General features: G+C 32.1%; 1 protein-coding gene across 1 annotated transcript in view; it reads left to right on the plus strand.

The window, feature by feature from the left end:
• Positions 1–3449: 3449 nt before the first annotated feature.
• Trpgamma (Transient receptor potential cation channel gamma) overlaps positions 3450–21509 on the plus strand; it is a 39896-nt gene continuing 21836 nt past the window's right edge. Inside the window, 3 exon segments of the mRNA XM_018455508.1 lie at positions 3450–3726; positions 18768–18898; positions 20767–21001. Coding sequence (XP_018311010.1) covers positions 3556–3726; positions 18768–18898; positions 20767–21001 — 537 coding nt within the window. The 5' untranslated portion in view covers positions 3450–3555.

Genomic DNA, 21509 nt, shown 5'->3' on the forward strand with positions numbered 1-21509 from the left:
TTCGGGGATACCTTTTCTTGATTTTGATTAATTTTTTAACGCTAGTTTTCTAATTACTGTCTCAATAAAGACCAATTAAATCAATAAGAGACTAACTGTGTCTGACACTGACTGGCCAACTTATCAGAAACCGGTTTTTGAAGTATTAAGAGTAATGTTTGCGACGCGGTATCTTGTGATCAAGGTGAGCTTCCTAACCATCGGAATAATTAATTATAATTTCAAAAATTTTTTGATACATTAGTTTTACATTTTTCTTATTTCGAGAATTTCAAAATTTCTTTCCCCCTTTTTTCTTTTTTACTGCATTCTTATCTGGATTTAATTCTGGCATTTATACTCTCGAGGTGAGGAAGATCACCATGACTAGTTAATAATTGTTATATTCTATGTATGTGAATTTATTAGTTATCTCTGAAGAAGGCTCAAAAATGAGCCGAAACATGTAAGCACTTTAGTAAAATAAAGAAGTTTCACGCTACGATAGTCGTGTTATTTGCGCAACATCTCCCGCGCTTGTCTCCTACTGCCCTTGTTCTTTCATTGTTTTTTGATTTATAAAACCGTAATTTTTAAAAAAGTTTTGTCTTAAATTTTGTTTATCACAATCATGTTTAAAATGTCTCATTATTATGCACTATATTAATACAATACATTTTTTATTACCTTTTTGCCAGTAATTGTTTATCTGTTTAACTTTGCGATTCACATAATATTTATACAATAGAACACAGATGAATGAATTTTCTTGCATTTTATTCTGTTCACCATAGCATAAAGATTCTTATTTGAGCAGTCTCATTTCTATTGATTTAAATGCAAAACAGCAAATTGCACAAATTCATTATCTTGTTTACAGAGCATACTGTCTTGGGGCTTTGTACAAATTATCTTGTCTTTAATAATCTTGTTTTGCGAACAGCGCCGCGATGGCGCGAGTGGGGTAATGATGGTAGTTTGTTAGCCTCTATAAAAGCGCATTCGCAATCGAGATTAATAGCGTCCAAAGAAATCGAGATGGCTCGTATTACGGGTACGAATTTACGGTGACATACAATTATTCCGCTTTTGCGAATTGAACAGTAGTGAAATCGCTCTTTTTTCCGCCCGATAGTCCACGCTCATTAATTGCGAGGGTGCTTATTCTCGGTATCATCTGCTGAATCCGATAGTCGTTGGCCTGAATTTACGAGCAAGCTGTCATGCAACTTTAGTGCTCAATAAATAGCGCGGATCATTTTTCGCGAATACGTGCAAGCGATGTATGCACGGTAGCACCAGATTACTTCTCTGCGGATTAATCGATGCGCGTCGATTCGAAGAGATAACCGTTTCGCAATCATTCAGTCCCGATTTTCTGTATTGTACAATTTGTATATTAAATCGATTTACGAAACACTCGCCGAAATGAGTGAAATCTTTATAAAGACATTTCAGCTCCTCGTTATTACATACTAGCTCTCAAATTTGTGACAATATACCTAATAGTATATAGAATAACTTATACCTCTTTTTATTTCAGTTATTAAAGAGAATTAAAAGCAGGATTAAAACTTTTGATATTTAAAATTTTTTATATCCTTGATACTATAATACGTTCTGCGTTTTGCTGAAATATATAAATATAAATAAAAGTTTAGCTTGATATAGAGATCTGAAAATAATTTTGTTGCACCATCAAAATAATTATGTAGAACGCTTAAATGGTGATAACGATACTGTAAAAAGTTTTAATATTCTAGAAATCAGTTTGAGAATAATCCGTAATTATTTTGATGATTCAAATAAAATTATTTTCAAATTTGTATCTACATAAAGAGCTAAATTTCATCAAAACCGTTTTTTCCGTGTAATTACATTTTTATTTTGTTGTTATGCAATTACATTTTAATTTTTGTTACTTTTCTCTTATAATTTATTCGTAATTTTATATGATAAAGGACTCTTTTTTTGTTTATATTATTTTAAAGAATACGTTCTATTTTCTCGCCAGTAGCGATTTACGCGGTTCAAACTTTAGCGAATCGTGCAAACGGTACGCAGAAAACACAGCTGGCAAGCATAATTTACGTAGTTTATAATTGACGCGAGAAAAGCTCGCTGTGCAGAACATCACACACAGATGATACGTGATGAAAGGCAATAGACACAGACCTCGTTTTACAGCCTGCCAGTACAATTATGATGTTAACGCACCTTCAAACTCCATTGTCATATCTATAAGAGGGATATGTCGGTCTGTCTGATGTTAATAATCGTTGACTCTCGCCATTAAACTTTCTGCTTTGAATCTGATGATGTAAAATACCGGTGACGTTACTAGCATCAGCATTATTGTGTGTCGATTGCACCATCCTCTGAGAATTACATGGCGACATATACATGCTGTAAAAGGCTACGGCTACAAATGTCCGACTCGTGCGTGCGTTTGCTCATGATTAATAAAAGAGAGTGCGTCTCCCGATCCATCATTCCTTCGAATATGTAGTTCATCAGGGACAGTCTTGCGTAGCCATCGTGGCGTTGTTTCATCGATGAACATTCTCGCGCAATTGGTACTTGTATGATCGACGAGGCGTACAATTTTTTATGATGAAAAGTAAAATAACTTTTTTGAAACGAAAATTTAATATAAATGAATTTTTATACTCATAGCTGAATTAGAATGAAAGTTTCTTTTTTCTAATTAAGCCCCAAGTATAACTCTTTACTGTCGCTTACATACTGCAGTTCTGTTCATTGCTCGACATTCTGTCTAACAACAATTAACTTTAAAATCTTATTAATTATAAAGAACAATATTAGTTTTTCGTTTATTATAAAATATTCTGTATTACATTTTCTATATGAAATATCTTTTGTGAAGCATAAATTTTATATCACGAACCGTTCCTGTAATTTCGAAATTATTGAGCCATCCCAACTTTCTAGTTTTCGATTTTATTGCAATCTAGATAAATGCTAATGTTTTATAAAAACTAAAGTATATTCTTACAAAAAAATCATGTTTTAAAATCAAAATACTTTTAGAAAATAAAAATATTTTATTATTGAAATAAGATCAAATAAGTCTATATTATATGGAAAGAAATGTTTTTGCTGACGTATCTAAAAATTTAGACATAAAATAGACATATAAATCTACAAATACTTTGAACCAACAAAATAATATGTAAGAAATTCAAGCATAAAGAGTATGGCTGCAATTTGATTTTCTAGCAACCAATTTGAGTGTCTTACATAATTATTTTTATAGTCCAATAAAATTATTTTTAGCTAAATATTTAGACACTTCAGCAAAACTGTTCTTTCTGTATAAAATATGTATAAAATCTGGTAAAACTCAGAGTTTTGAAGTTAAGATAATATGTATAATCTAACAGACATGCATTACAATTTGATATCATAATGATGAGACCATACTTAATTAACATTACAGAAAGCGCGTACGAAGATGAGGATCAGCTCGCCAGGGGCGGCACAACCCCTGGTGAAGACATCGATGAAGAGGACGACGATCAAGGCGGAGGTGGCACAAATAATTTTCCCTTGAAAATGGCGTCCGACACAACCAGGGGTCGAATCACAGCCGTCGCAGGCGGCTTCTTACGAGGCTCCGCCGGACAGCAAGTGAACTTCGACCCCGAGGCGCCTCCACTGCCGCCAACACATGTCGTACAGACGACCTGTCTGCTCGAACGACCGGAAATTGACAAGAAAGTCAAGGTAACGAACAAAATTAATGTGTGTCGTTTCGAGAGGTTACCGGATCAAGCAAGAATAAATTAATCTTTTTTCCGTTTGTTTACGAAATAACGCAGAGTTTCAGAAAATAGTTAGAATCATACAGAAAATTGGAAAAGTTATTTTATATAAAAAGTAACTAGTTACAGTTACAGTATTTTTTTTCAGAAGGTAACTTATAACTACAAGTAGCTGATTCTAAAAAATAACGCGTTGCAGTTACAATTACTTCACAAAAGTAACGAGTCGTTACTCTTTACTTACTTTTCTATTATTTTTTTATAATTTTTTGCATTGCTAAATACAAGAGTTTTTACACATTTCTAACATTATTTTATTTATTATACTAAACATTCAATTATATACACTATTTATTACTTATAATAAATTAATGTCTACACTTGGATTCAAAATTATAAAATCAATATTGAGACGCGTATATACTGAAAGAATTCTAACTTAATTCTCAATACAGACATTTGTTCTGATACTAAATATTCAATGAATATTTTATTTTGATCAGTCTGTATGTTGATGAATAAATTTAATATTATAAGTAACTATAAAAGTAATTATTAAATTAGTTATCCGTTACCAAAAAGTGTAACAGAGTTAAATTACAGTTATAGATGAAAAAAGAATGAAGTTAAGTTACTGAAAAAAAAATTAACTATTACAAGTTACTTTCTAATCTTGGATCGTATTACTTCCAATTAAACTCAGCATCTAATTAAGTAAAATTAACTTTTAGTGTATATCATCAGTATTCTCCTATTTCTTCGAACAAACGGATTTTTTTACAGCGTTAAGAACACTGCGATCTCCTTCATTTGAATTTCTTTGTTTTATATATTATATTCTTTATTGGCTTCGCTCTTCTCGGTACAATAAAATACTAGAGCGGGATAACAGTTGTACGTATACCATTATCGATTTAAAGATTCCGACAGTAATGATGTAGCGAGAAGAAAAAGATCATAGGTTTCCGAGGGTTAGAAATAAGTCGAGCGCACCGTCGTGGTTTCTATCCGCATAAATTCCCTTCTCGCCACAAACTACAACTCGAGTTTGACGAGTTGAGCAAAAGAAACGGAACCAGAAACAGAAAGGATGGCAGCTGATAACGACGTTCCGATCCAATTTGTGCGCCGCTTGAGAATTACGGGAGAATGAGAAAAAAAATAAAAAAAAGACTGAGGGGGGAAGAGAAGAGGAAAGAGTTCTTCTTCTACCATTCTTTTATTGGGTCTCCTCAGATGTTGGCCGTGTGATAGTGATTTGCCTCTTCTCGATTTGCCATTACCCGTCTGTCGACAGGAAGAAATGAAGCGTCGCAGCCGGTACTCCGGTCGGGTCAAGTTAAATTAAACCTTAATGCTGTTTCGATAACCACGTTTAACGCAGACGGCAGATGATAGACCGGGCGTGATTATTTTTGTACATAGGATCCTGAGGACCGGCAACGGTGTTTAATATCAGCCATATATATATATAGGTGAAGTATGTGACTGATCGATGGCGCAGACATTTAGCCTTCGAATAAGGTGAAATTCGGCCAAACGCCTCTTGGCCGAATTTCTCGCTCGCTTGGTTAGCAGCTGCATTATTTAGCCACCAGGTGAATCTGCAAATAGCTTCGGTCTCGACATCGCTTTCTGCGATGCGGTTATGGATAATTAATTATATCACCTCGCGGTACGCGCTGAAAAGAAGGAAGACTCGAAATGGCTATAAAGGGCATAAGTTAGCTCGATCGGACAGACCGAAGAATATCTCGCTTAGGAAAGGATGTTAAAGGGGATTTATTTCTAAAAAGATAAATAAAAGGAATAGTACCCAGCCGAGGTAATATTTTTCGTAATAATTAAAATTTATTTACAGATTCTAGTAGTTTAAGTTTTCTACGATAGATGTTTATTGAGCATCAAAAATTTGTGATATTATTTCAGTAGTTTAGCTGCGTTTGTAAAGTCCGGAAAAATTTTGGCGCGTAATGAATATGACTACAAATATTGTATATATGCAAGTACATATATAGTATATATATATATAATTCACATTTTGAATTATTTAAAAAGCAATTAAGATTTAACTTCGACCGGCATTAGGCCTTTAATATAATATTATTAGTGAGTTCTGTACGCGTCGGTATGAGATTTAAAAAAGGAATAGTGTTTTTTGTAGATTTTGATCTGAATATAAAATTATTAAAAACTTGGTAGCATTTGGAGATTATTTTGAAAATTGAGGCCCATGGTATATTTTTATCCAAATTTTAATATTCTTGGTTAATTTTCAAGATATTCTTTAAACGTCACGAATTTTTTAACAACTTTATAAGTATCCAGGAAGTAAAAATCTACAAAAACATTATTTCTTTTACTTACTGCCTTTAAAACAAAAATCAGCCTTTTAACATGCTCCAAAAAAGTATAAGTAAAAGAAATACTTTGTCAATTTTGGAACTCGTAAATACGAAAAAATTAAAATTATTAAAAAGTCGTCGTGACGTTTAAGGAACACTTAAAAAAATTAAACAAGAGTATTGAAATTTGGATGAATATACCATGTTCGTGCTCAATTTTCGAAGTGTTTCTCAAACGCTACTTTCTAAATTCGTTTTGGAGTAGAATTTCATATTAAAGACTGAAAATTATGTCTTGAAAAAGAGTGATTTAATTTTTAATCTTTAAGAATGAGATTTCACTTTTCAGAGTGAAATTCACTTTAAAAGTTTTAGAAAGTACGCGAATAACTTTTTAATAATTTTATCGTATCGAAGTCAAAATTTACAAAAAAACATTACTCCTTTTATTTATACATTTTAGGCAGAAATCGATTCCTTTTAAACATTCTTTTTTTTTCCCATGCGTCGAAGACATACGTAAAATACAAGGCAGATACGCGTATGTATTCTCGGGAATTCATGCTAGTTGTCAGAAACTTTTGTTTTTATCGTCTCATAAAACGGCAGGTTGCATTTTCGAAAAGGATAAGAACGAGAGGCAAACGATCTTCCTTTGACTTTGCGTTTTCAGGATTAGGTTCGCCGACCCAGGATTGCACTCTCGTAACGCTCTGCCATCGTAATACGCACTTTGCATACGCCGCGCCGTGAAACATGCGTTTAATCTATTTAGGGATGAAAAGCGAGAGAGAGAGAGAGAGAGAGAGAGAGAGAGAGAGAGAGAAAGGAACGCGAGCGAGCTGCTTTCATCTTTTAGTGCCTCGTAAATGTCCTCGAGTGAGCTCGCGCAGCGAAACCGCAGCTACTGAATCCTAGTGTATTACGTGACCGAATTTCGTGACCACCCTCGTCGAGCTTCGAATAACACGGCAGTCAATGTTTGATAGAATTAGCATTGGTTAAGAAAAGACTCCAAATCCAATGCCTCTCTCAATTCTTAATCACGGCAGCGGAACTATAATATTTTCGTTCAGACAATTTTTATTGTGTGATCTATTATGCATAATACATATATAGAGCCTTTTATTAATTGTATCGATTTTGAAAACAAAATTGTTGCTGGTTTTTTATCAAAGATTTTGTCTGTACAACAATAAATGCCATTTATATACGCATATGAATACCCAATTAAGTAACGAGAAAGCCTTATTAATTTGGTTGTTAGTATTGTACTTAATGTACTTAAACAATATCTCGATACACTGACAAAAATGTATGGTTGGGTTAATTGAAATCCTGATTGAAAATATGGACGAATTAGAATCTTTTCGTTTATCCATTTTCACCCAGACATTTTTTTCAGTGTGAAAATTTATATGCATATTAAATTTATATTCAGTTCTGTAAACTGCGCGTCAAAATAATTTTCAGTTGAAACGCAATCTTAAACTGAAATTGGAATAGTAATATCACATATTAAATTGACAAGGTTTAATTACAGTCTGTTCAATAAGAGCGTACGGTTCCGCACTTCATTAATAGATGACGCACAGATGTTAAGTTTGGTTTTTCCGATTCTCTGAACAGTTTGGAAGAATGCTTTGAGGTCATATGGATAGTGTGACTTGTTTTGACTGTAACAGAGCAAATAACCACAATGAGTGCTGCGTATGCAAGTCGTTTTGAAGCAGTGTTCCTTTGCACACATCCGAAAGGACCGAAAATGTCGTATGCAGCTGCCGGGCGCTACATGAAAAAGTCAGAAGGATTCGTCAGGAAGTGGGTGAAACGTTACAACGAAACAAAAAATGTCGATGACCTGCCGTGGCACCCGACGGTCAACGACGAAAAAGGACGACAAAGCTATCATCAAGATATTTGAGAAAAATCCTGGGTGTTCATTACGACGAGCGAAAAATCTTTTATTGAAAAAGGGTATAGATGTGAGCCTTAATACTATTAGACAACGATTGCTTGATTCCGAATACGGTTGGCGATCTACAAAGTTAAAACCGTTTTTAAGCGAAAAACACGTCGAAAAACGGCTGGAGTGGGCAAAGGCTAATATTGACCGTGATTTTGCCAATGTAATCTTTACCGATGAATCATCCTTTTGGGCCTGGATTCCCAGAAGGTATGCGTGGTCAACTCGTCACGATCCCGTTGTTCAACGTACAATAAAACACCCAGTGGAAGTACACGTATGGAGATGTTTCTGTAAACAGGGATTTGGTACTTTACATCTTTTCACAGACAATCTGAATGCACAGAAAATGAATATGATTTATCATAAGTGTTTATTGAAGTCTGCTCAAAGATGGTTTAGCTCAGATAATAGTTCATGGGTGCTTCAAGAGGACAATGACCCAAAACACCAAAGTCGTGCGTGTACGGAGTGGAAACGTGAAAATGGCATCACTACAATGGATTGGTCTTCCCAGTCGCCTGATGCCAATCCCATCGAAAACGTGTGGACAATTATGAAGGTGAAACTCAGAGAAAAGAAGGTTTTTAATTTAAAGCAGCTCGTTCGTCATATATGGAAGAGTTCGCCATATCTGGAGAAATCTTCCTGAGACAATGGCTGAAAATCTCGTGGAAAGCATGCCCCGACGCTGCCAGGCCATACTCGATAATAAAGGAGATTGGACAATTTACTAAGTAAACGCATTTTAGTTTATTGAATTTAATAATAGATCCAAATAAAATTTTTAACAATTCTATGTTTCTTTTAAGAGAAACAGCCAGTACGTTCTTGTTGAACAGACTGTATATTCATGATAATAAGCATCAAAAAACCGTAAATAATTTATTGTAAAAAATAATAGAGAAATCCAGATTTGAATTCTGGCTGAGGTAATATTTTTTACAATAAATTATTTACAGTTTTCTTAAAATGCTTATTAGTTTATTAAATATCATGATATTGTTTGTCAAAATTTAATGTATGATATTACTATCCCAATTTCAATTTAGGATTATGTTTCCGAGAGTTATTTCGGCTCGATATAAGACCGAATAAGTCCGATATAAGACCGAAAGTTATTTCGGCGCGCAGTTTATAGACCTGGATGTATGTATAAATTTACACCGAAATATTATTTAAACACTGAGATTTAGCTCAGATTAATAAGGTTTTTTTGTTACTTAAGGAGGTTGTAAGGCAAATGCAATATGTTAAGAATTACTTGAAAAAATTACAGATTATTCTAAATTGCATTTAAAAGTAATACAAAAAAAATTAGAGATAGTTGACCATCTGAATCAAAAGTTATTTCCATAAAAAGTAATATTTTTTAAATTTGTACTCTAATAGAAATATATGAAACTGTATTACAAAATAATGATAACAATCTCAATTTTTTTATATAATTGGTGAATCTCAATGAAACTTTGTATAAGTCATGTTCTTCAGTACTTAATATATTTATATAAAAAAATTTAGATTTTTATTATTTAAAAAATTTTTGTTTATAACAATAAAACTAATAACAAATAAAATAAATAATCTATAAAAACGTGTTGCTCATACGTATTGTATACACACATACGTGTTGTATACATACATATGAAAGTTGTGTTCATAACATTCTGTTTTTATTGAGCAACACGTTTTTATAGATTATTTATTTTATTTATTATTAATTTTATTGTTATAAACAAAAATTTTTTAAATAATAAAAATCCAAACTATAGTTTGTTTAAAGCGTAAATATTAATATATAATTATATGTGTTTTTTGTCCTTACAACCTCCTTAATTTTGACTGAGTTTTATGTCAATGAAATTTATGCTTTCCTTCATATATGCTCTTTATAAACGGTTATAGATAATACGGTTGGTCGATAATAAATCATTATGTAGAAGATCGGAGAAATATAATATAATATATATATATATATCATAGTGAATGTACATATATCATCGATGTAGTGTAGGCCGTCACGAATGCAAGGCGTGAATAGTAGATACAGACAGTTTAGTCAGACACAGAAGCAGTGGTTACAGACTGTACGTGGAGACGGTGCATATGGAGACAGTTGAACACGAGGACAGTAGAAATACAATCCAAATACACAGATGGTGGATGTAGAACTAAATAGACGTTAAAGACAGTAAATACTGTCTACACAAGACATGTACAAAGTGAATTGTGGGAGACATATGTCTTATTTACAACTGCCTTAATTAAGATAAATAAAAATGTCATGTTTTAAATAATAACTAATATTGAAAATTTCAATATTAGTTTCACTATATAGTAAGTGAAAATTTCAATAAACTGTTTATTTAAATTATTGTATTATTAAAATAAATAATTTTTATGTCAAACGATTTTTTTAAACATAAAGAGACAAATTCTTTATTTTATCACTTCAAATATTTCTTGTTGTTATAGTAATAAAATACAATAAGATTTTCCTATAAAATACATGGATAAGTTAATAAGTAATCTTAATTTTGTCATCTGATTGTTTGGCAAAATTAAAGTTACTTATTGATTAGGGTAACTCCGGTATATACGCCGCACCTATCAAAAACTTAATTTATTAAGTATTATTTACTATGTTTATAGTAAACAAACTATATCAGTAAAAACTTTGTACTGTCTACTACTATGAAAAAAATATTAGAAATCCGAAATATTTATTTTTCATATTAAAAAATAAACTTTTTGAAACCTTGTATTTTTGCCGCATATCTCATAGGGATGGGATATATGGCTACTCATAGGGGGAAAGGGGGTATATACGGCTCATGAAAAATTTACAAATAATGCAAACATGCTTAATAATACAAACATGCTTTACTATTCCACTACACGTATGTATCACGAAATAACCACTAAGTCTTTTACACGTCCTACATTAATCATTTTATGTAGATTATAACTTATGATGGCGTTACTTATTACAGTGACAAATCGATTCAACCCACAATAAATTCATTAATGTTAACAGTAAGAAGCTGAAATCATAACACAATACTATTATAACATAAAGACATGTAACAGAGTAGTTACGGGAAAATTACCCCCACTCCTTCTATTTTTTTTTACTTCTGCGGCGTAAATCCTAGCGCGGCGTATTTGCTGGAGTTACCCTGTACCTATTATCTAAAATATAAACTATTATCTAAAATATAAACTATTATTCGAATTCCTGAATTCCAAATGGGATTTTTCAAACAGAATAAATGTATACGCTGTTGATTGCCGTGATTGTAAAATTTATAGCATTAAATGCTTGAACTGTACATTGCAAGTCGAATGATTCCTTAATGACGAAATTTATGGGCCACGTTAAGTGTCTACCATACTTGCCAAGAGTACGCTGCTTTGAGACACGAAATTCTATCCGGTGTTTCGCGTAACGAAGCATTGAGGCGGAGCATTCAATCCATGATGGTAGAGTCAAATACCACGGTTAGCGAGCGTTCCTACGTTTTCCTTCCTGCGGATTTAATTCTATTTGTAAAACTATCTGGTCGAAAACAACTTTTCGTTGAGGAAAAACCCTAGTAAAGAATTTTCCCGCAAAACCAAGTAGATTTTGCTTTCAAATCTCCCTTTTATGAGATTTAAATTGTCGTATGAAAACAAACGCCTTAAAAAATAACGATGAGGGATCTTCCTCGTAAAGTGGAAATCAATGTCCGAGATTGGGGGCATCGATACACTTCATGCGCAAGGCGGGATTTGCTCTCCCTCGTGTACTCTAAACCTGTAATATTTTTGCGACAGAATATGATAAAATTCGAAAGCATGATTTTAGAACTTTGAGAAAGATTCGGCGGGAGTTACGAAAAATTATTTGCCTTTAGGTCACGTCTTTAAAAACCGTGTTTTAATTTAAAACATTTTAATTTCAAGTAAAAGGAATGCAGGGAAATAGAATCAGCTTAAAAATAATTTAACATACTCAGAGGTAGATAAAACGTGTAAGATAGGTAAAACATTCTCGTACAGATTAATTAAATACGTTCTAGAATATAACTATTTATAGAATAATTATATGTATAATTACAAGATACTTATACATATATTACGAATTTCTTAACATATTTTTTATGTCTCTCATATTTATAACTTTCAAGCTTTCTACAGGGAAAGAATAGTTTTGTTAAAATATTTAAAGTTAGATACAGATCTGAAAATAATTTTGCTGGACCATCAAAATAATTAGGCAGAACGGTTAAGTGTTGATGACAATGCTGCAGAAAGTTTTAATGTTTTAGCTACTAGTTTGAGTGTCCTACATAATTTTGATGGTTTAAACAAAATTATTTTGCAGATCTGTATCTAACTAATTTTTTCATACTTCAGCAAAATCTTTCCCTAGAGAGTGTACGTGTTTTCAGATTTTTGAATCGGTGATTAAGAACGCAGACTATAATAGTTTATTTAACAAAGGGCAAGAAGAGAAGACGCGGAAACAGACTCAAGTAGAGGAGAAAAGTGTATATTGTAACACGACATCATACTCGAGATACTAGAATACTGCGAAGGTCAGCACTGACGAGTGTTTGCTAAGGGCGCACCTTAATTGTCGAACCGACGCACCCTCGACAAACACCATCTATCATACGCTTGCCTTTACGGCCCGCTAAGATCCGCGCAACCCTTTTTCGCCATTTGACCGCATATTCGTCCCCTAAAAATGGATTTCGATCAATGTGGAAACCGCCCCCCCCCGATCATGCAAAATACTAACGTAGGTCCTTGGGTCAAGATTTGCGTTTGAATTACGCGCTCGTGTGTATTCGTGATACGTCGCGCACGACATACGTGTCCGACATTTATGGATTGTATTTCGAACAATGTAGTATAGACACTATCTCCGTGCCGAACGGCAGATATCATGACGGATGAATTTGTTGCGAAGGGAAGCGCGTACATATCGGCGAACGCGATGTTTCAATAACTTTCAATAATCGATAATAAAACAGCTAATTCACGACCAGATGTCTGCCTCCATGCAGTCCTGTTTATGACAATGTAAAGTTTATTGCGCATCGGATGTACAAACGGTACGAGGGAGCGACAATTAAAACGTACTTGCTAACAATAAGCACATTTTATCAATGGCCTTTACGCGAAATAGGATCAAACGGAATTTATACGCGTCAACAATGAAACATAATTTGTACGATTGACGATAATTCGGTTTACATTTTCGTGATAAAGTTTTATGCTCTTCTCGTCCCCTTCGTAATTCCAATATTAACTTTAAGCTACTCTAAAATATTACCTTGAATTCAGTAATTTAATGACAAATACGGCAAGATAATACTAACAAATTAAATCTTCGGATACGAATAGATAATGAGAACACTATAGAGAGAACAATTTAATTTTAACTTAATCTCGAACGAATTTTATATTAATAAAATATTAATCTGTAACGTTTAATTACGATTTAAAAAAGGTGTCAGTATAAATGTACTCTTTAAAGAAAAACCTATTGTATCTGTATCAAATTAAAAAATTAAATCCAAGTGGTACTATATTTCATTTTTAAAAATATATCAATTGTATAAAAGATTTAATAGCAATAACTAACGCCAAGTTATAGTGACACACAGAAAAAATGATTTTGCTGAAGTATCTAAAAATTGAATCAGATACAGATCTGAAAATAATTTTGCTGCACCGTCAAAATAGTTACGTAGGAATCTTGAGTATATTAAGCAATGCTGCAAAAAGTTTTAACATTCTAGCAATAAATTTGAGCGTCCTACATAATTATTTTGATATTCCAAATAAAATTATTTTTAAATCTGTATCTAGCTAAATTTTTAAGTATTTCAGCAAAACCGTTTTTTCGGGCATAAAAGTTGCATTACCTTACTCAACTCAAGTGATATGTATTCTTGAATTCCTACAAGAATAATTCTATTTCATCCCAAGTGGTAGCATGTTTTTGTTTTAACCCAAGATTCAAAATATTTAAACAACACAGAGCAATGAGCCAAGCGCAATTAGTGCACAATATTACAATTAATATATTGATAAAGTCAAATATAAAAATTAAAATCCCATGGGATTTTGTCAATATATTAATTATAATATTGTGTACTGACATCGTACACAGAGAGAAAAATGTTTGGTATTTGTAACTATAATTATATATTACTATAATTATTATTATAGTAGTAATAAACATAATTATAGTAATATATAATTATATTTACAAATACCAAACATTTTTCTCTCTGTGTACTTGGCTCATTGCCCTGCGTTGTTTCTTATTTAAATTTTTATTTTTTGAGCCTTCAGATACTTGGTTTAATTTTAAAAATATTTAACATAAAAAACTTGATAGGTACTGCTAAAGCAAATACATATATAATATCCATATTACGATATATTTTGTGCGATATATTGTATTAGAAAAAAAGATTATAAGAAGGGATCGCATACGACTAAATTAATTATAATAACTGATGAATAATTAATTAAAATCAGTTAAAAGGATTCGTAGTTAGCAAACGACTAATCGTAATGCGAAACACGCATTATGCTAGTACGTAATGATATTCCTGCATTCCTCAAGCACAGTTATGAGGGACACAATTGATCCTCGAAACCGGGTGCATTTCACCTCGTTAAGTACACTCTTGCACTCGAACGCATACGCTCGCTCCAAATTCGGTATGCAACTTCCGTGTGAGCGCGGCGCAAAATCACGTAGTGAGCGTTGAATCGTGCATGACCGGTACAATGACGGTAGAAAATGAAACTAGGGCCACTAGACGAAATTTGTATAATTTAACGCGCGTTTCAAACAGTGCGACAATTACAATAGTATACTGTAAAACGAAGCGAAAACATTTAGAAACATCGATGCTCGCACGTTGCTAAAGAAACGTTGCACCGGAAAAAGATGTAACACTGAGAAATATGACCAACTTCGCGTTTCTCTCGCGTAGGTGATAGCTACGGAAATTACGTTTTTAGAAATGCTGTTTGTCTTCCAGAAGAACTCTCCCCTGTAAGATTTGCATTAAATAATTCGCCGTAATGTCCCACTCTTGATACATCTTACAAAATTTAGAGAAGGAACGTTTATTAATCTCTGTGAAGTTAGCACCTCATTTTAAAAAATCGGAAATTTTATTAATAATTCTGCTTGCACCCGCAATAGTTCTACAGTTCTCCTGCTAGGTTTTATAAATAGTTTCGTTGTGATTTAGCTAAAAAAAAATAAAATAAAATAAGAATATGAGGTGCTAATTTCGCGTGGCACCTCAAGATTCGAAAAAGTTGATTTTTATTATGAAATCTTATACTTCTCGAAGAGTTCTATAGTTCCTGATAAATTTTAACAATAGTTCCGGTCCCTAAATATTTTGAAATAAATTTTAAAAATTTAAGAGTTTGCACCTCAAGAGAGAGAGAGAGAGAGAGAGAGAGAGAGAGTTTCACAAAAATGAATTTTTATTATGGAATTCTTTTATTCTCGAAGAGTCCTACAGTTTCTCTGATAAGTTTTAGTGACAGTTCTGGCCTTTAAATATTTTTAAACAATCTTTAATCGAATATTGTTGGTTAAATAGATAAGTCGAATCGATCTTCACACATTTAGGAATATCGATCTAATCGATATCTTGCGGATTCGCCATTACATTCTTTATTGTTGTGTGCTCATCTTGTTACTTTATGTTACTCTATGTTCACTTCTCTTGTGTCTGTTGTGTATGAAATATATATTACCTCAAGTAAATCTGTTACTCAAATTAATTACATTGCCCACACTTAACTGCGCATTTAAGACAACAAATATATATATATATATTTATATACAGAAAAAAATGAATTCCTGATTCACGTATATTTTTATTTTTGTATGCTATTTACTTTCATTTAAGTATAAAATGTTCTCTTCAATTATAAATGTTCACTGGCGTCAATAATAAATAGATTTGTGCAAAGTATATTTTATTCTTAAAATTGTGTTCTTGTTTCTAAAATCATTACATAGTTCTAACAAACTCAATCGCATTATTTAGAAACTATTTATTCTTGGATTTAGAATTACAAATTTGAAAATTCGCCGGCAGGCGGCAAGAGTAGATATGTGTAAGGACCTCTTAGTAATATCAAGATGTCGGAAATGCATGGGTGCAGTGAATGACGTTTGACGATGGTTTTGTGAGTGAACTGTTGCATTCGTGGAACATATCTCTAAATGTGGTTCAATCTTTTTAAGGATGGATGAAATATTCAGCTCGTCCTAATGTTTCTGTCAGTTATATTGCAAATGGGGATGCGTGAACAGCCGGCCGATTTTGTCACTGCGACGCGACGAAGAGGCGGTTGCCTATACACACGGGCGGATTTTCTGCGGCGAATTCGCGGATCTGCTATCCACAGTCAAATGGGTGAGATGAGCAATGAATCTGCCGCGGCGGATCCGCCTATGTGTGCAACTAGCGTTCTCTACCATTACGACGAGGTTGACCGTCTGTTTGCATCATTATTTGGAATATAGCTAACGGAGGTATTGGTAGAACGGTCTCAGCATTTCACTTGCCTTTGAATCACATTAGTAGAGTTTGATTCAGTTTTTCCTTGAGAGCTTGTACTTGTGCACATTAGGAGGCATGCTCTATATAAATGTGGCACTTCATTTACAAAGCTATCGTCATTTACTGCAGCATTGGTTTCTGTCATCTTGATGTTACTGGAAAGTTACTGGGGGCTTGAAATAAAAGTTGACAAAAGGCATTGAAGAAAAAATAATGCTAATACAAGCATATTTAATGATGAACGAGTGCAACTTTATTCTTTTATTGAAATAAAATTTGTTTTGAACTAAGAATATAATTTATTTCATTTTAAGACTAATTTATTTTTAATTGAAAATTGTTTATTCTTGGCGCTATTTTAAACATAAAATATTCTTCGATTAAAGCATTTATGCATTCCTTTAAGAATTCATTTATTTGTGTGTAGATCTTCCTGATAGTATATTCTTATAGTATTTCATGATCCAACTTGTGTTAAATGTAAACACAAGTATATTCTTATAGTATTTCATGATCCAACTTGTGTTAAATGTAAACACACGCAACACACACACAATACCATTAATTTTGAAATCTATCATCGCTTATTAGAAACAAAATGTTTCTTTGCAGAGCGTTTAAACGACCTATTTTATTATTTTTGGAAGGTTTCTCAAACTTTCCTGGATAAATAAGCATTTTTTCATGAATATACGGACTTCTAAAGTGACAATCGCATAGGTTTTAAAGGTGTCCATTCAGGACCAATTTTGGCCATTTTTACACACCTTCCTTTAATAACTCAAACACGTTTTTCTTTATAAGTTACAATTAATTAAAAATTTTTGCCGAAACTGATTATTCGTATTTTTAGTTAATACGGTAATTTTTTATAGAATTTTTTAAGTGATAGTTTTCAAGAAAATAAATTTTTCCTTCCGTCTGAAAAATTTACAAAATGACTACAAATTCACAACATTTTGCTTTGACACGCTTTATTTATAAATTTATAAATAAAAGTCTTTACTTAAAAGATACTCTAGTTATATTGCTTTAAACTATAATTAACATTCATATATTAAGATATAAAAGTACAGTATGCGCCAAAAAAATGCGACTCTCTTTTAATTACTATTATGCTGAGTGTGACACAATAACGCAGTGATTGCAATTAAAGGAAATCATATCGAATAAATATTTGGTAGAAGGACAAAATATTTGTGTTATAATCAAATTTGCCCCCGTCCACTTACTTTATTTAACTAAACCGATAACTAAAGTATTAGTTGTGAGAGTCGCATTTTTTTTGCGTATACTGTAATGGCCGTAACGATCAAAGCTAGATCTTTAATGCTTAAATAATTAAATTTGAATTACTATATATATTATATTTGTACTTGCATATATACAATATTTGTAGTTTCGAACTGCGAGCCAAATTGTTTTTCCGGACTTATAAACGCAATTAAACTACTGTAGTAATATATCACGAATTAAATTGACAATTTTAATAATTTGATGCTCAATCAAGCATCCTATTAAAAGATGTTAATATGCTGAAAAACTGTAAATAAATTTATTCTTATTATTCAAATATTATCAATACAAATTAATATAATGTTAAACATAAAACAAAATCCTTTTTGTTCAGAATTATTTGGCACGCAGAGCGTTGCTGAATCAGTTTTGTTTTTTGTTTAAAATTATAGTTTATATCACTAATATATAAATATTAATTATTGTAGTTTAAGGTCAATATTCTTTGAATAAAAACTTCAATAATTGATACTCTCTTCGGTTTTATTTAACTATAGGTACTCGCAAATTCTCTGATTCCCTTCTTCATCAGAATCATCGATAATCAAACTCATGTAATGGTATTTATTTTAAACGGTGTGTGTGTTCTATAATCACGTTACAGTGCGGCACTAATTGTAAGTGTACATCAGACTATCATTGGATGCGAGAAATGAGAGGTTATTAGTACTCTGATATACTACAACAGCATCGTTCGTGTTTACCCTATGTCCGCAATTCCTTCACTTTCCCGTATGTCTAAATGTATAGATACGTTCAGATGAATAAAACAAACGTATTGCGCTTACAGAGGCACAGCATACACGGTATGATGGAGGAAGAGAACGTCGTGAGACCTCATCAGGAAATGGCCAGCCTGTCGCTTCAGGAAAAGAAATATCTTCTCGCTGTCGAGCGCGGAGACGTGGCTTCCGTTAGAAGGTCAGTTGAAATTTATAGTTGAAAATTTATGAATATTTTTGACTTTTCTATTAGCAGAGAAGAATACAAGGCCAACAAATGAATGAATTTCCGGTTTAATCAAATATATATGTATTTTTAACATTTCACTTTACATTGATGTATGTACCGCAAAATTTTCGTAACATGAAACTCTTTCCAGACAGATATGCTGTTTTTTGATAGCTTGAGAATATTGCATATGCATATTGCCGTAACAAAAGAAAGAGGAGAAAAAAGAGATAGAAGAGAAGAAAAGAATTCTTTATATATATAATATATAAAACATTTATTTAAGTAAAAAAATAACTTATTTATATACAAATATGGAACGAGTTTCATCTTGTTTGCATTTCATTCATACACGTGTATCCGTACGCAATGCACACGTGTATCCTTACAAGTTTCTCTATCTTTTTATCTTTTTATTCCGCGAATTAAGAGTATGATTATCGTACGTCTTCGTTATCCTAATAGAGCTATTATAAGAAATACCTAGACACGTGCGCTGACACGCGTGCTACTGCTAACGAAAATAGATAATTGTGTCGAATGTGGGATTCGTTGTGCGAGCAGGTATCTAGGGAGGACAGAAAACTTCTTCCGTACAAAAAAAAGAAAAAATACGAATTAATAGAAATAAACTTTTTCATAGACGTTAACTGTGTCGCAACATTACGTAAAATTTTATTTCACTTGAACTTTCTGAAACAAGTCTTATATTTTATAACATTAATTTTGATTTCTACCAAGATTAACTTTAATCTTGATTTAATTATTCTTAGTTTTTTTTAATTCTTAAAATTAGAAAATATAAAGCGTTAGTTAAACCGAGATTAAATTAATTAATCTACATTGTAGAAACGGACATAATTTGACTTTGGCGTGTGTATTCTATAAAAATATGTATTATATAGAATTATCACCATATCCTCTCATTTAATTTTGTTAACGTTTCAAAAATCTTACAATATTTATAAAAATACATACGCGATTTATATAAAAAGTTAAGATAGGCGGCTATTCCTTTAAAATTTTTCCTTGGTTTATTATTACTCAATGCAGCGTAATATTATTGTAAAAAATATTTAATGTGTAGGTACTACGTCACCTTCTTTAAATAAATGAACTTCCGCTCGACGTGTGTACGGCACAAAATCTTCTAATTATCTTATAAAGCTTGCTTGCGCGATTTTGAAAGTTTCAAGAATTCTCCCTGCTATGTTTTCATGTTACCGTAATTGAAGCTGATTGCTATCTATGATTAACTTGCCACTCTTGCGAAATTCCTCCGTTATAATTTATAGTTATAACTTTTGATCTGACATTGCTTTTCTATTCTGATTTTAACAAGAAGCAGCCAAATTCATTTGAAAAAAACAGGTTTCTCTAACTTTTGATAAAGTTATATTATCAAATAATTGTTTTTAAAGTTGTATAAGTTTAGAAGCTATCGAATATTTATTCTATTACAAATTCTTTGCTGAAATAAAATTCTAGTTGACAAAAATATTGAAGCATTTATAGTTTTCAAGTAATTATCGATTAAAAACATGGGGTTTAAATTAAGTTTAAAAAATAAATGACAAAATTTTATAGATAATTCTAAGTATCTAATAGAATTTTAATTTGAAACAATATTTGCAAATATATATAATGCTAATAATTGAAAAGATCTAATAAATGATATTTCGATCGATATTATTCAGAAAAATTATTTTTCCTAACCATGAGAATTTGCTAAAAGGATATCCGATAATTTTGAGATTTTCTATACATATACGAATGTTTGCACTTACGAATCCTACACTGCAATTCATCAATCTTCCAAATACCTCCTGTCACTACAGAATGCTCCAAAAAGCCCACGAGGCCGACATTAACATTAACTGCGTGGATCCTCTTGGACGATCAGCCCTCCTCATGGCGATCGATAATGAAAATCTAGAGATGGTGGAGCTTTTAATAGAGCACAAGGTCGATACCAAGGATGCGCTCCTTCACGCTATCTCCGAGGAATTCGTTGAAGCGGTGGAGGTCCTTCTAGAACATGAGGAGACCCTTCACAGGAATGGCGAGCCACACGTAAGCGTCTGTATCAACATCTTTTATATCTAAATAAGAGTGAGAGAGAGAGAGAGAGAGAGAGAGAGAGAGAGAGAGAGAGAGAATATAATAATTACGTATAATTTATTAGTCAGTTTTATATGATTTAAAAAAATGTAAATATTCTTTGTTATATTTAAATTGTTCTTTGTTTGTTTTTGTTTTAATATAACGTACACAATTTTAGAGTCAGTTTTATATGATTTAAAAAAATATAAATATTAATTTTTTAAATTATAATTAAAATTATATTAGTTTTAAAAAATATATTTCAATGTTTTATGTTCTACGTTGATTTATTTTAATTAGTAAAAGCCAATCATACTGTCGTAAAGTACACAGATCGAGTTTTTTAATTAAATAATAATCTTGCAATTTTTTTACGTGAGATATATATATACAGGGTGTTTCCAAATTAAATCGCAAAACTTCGGGAGCGTGTAGAGGAGTAAAAAACTAAGAAAAAAAGTCCTATAGACATATGCTC

Source organism: Mycetomoellerius zeteki, unplaced genomic scaffold (genome assembly GCF_001594055.1).
Source record: "Mycetomoellerius zeteki isolate Tzet28-1 unplaced genomic scaffold, Tzet1.0 scaffold487, whole genome shotgun sequence".
NCBI lineage: Eukaryota > Metazoa > Arthropoda > Insecta > Hymenoptera > Formicidae > Mycetomoellerius > Mycetomoellerius zeteki.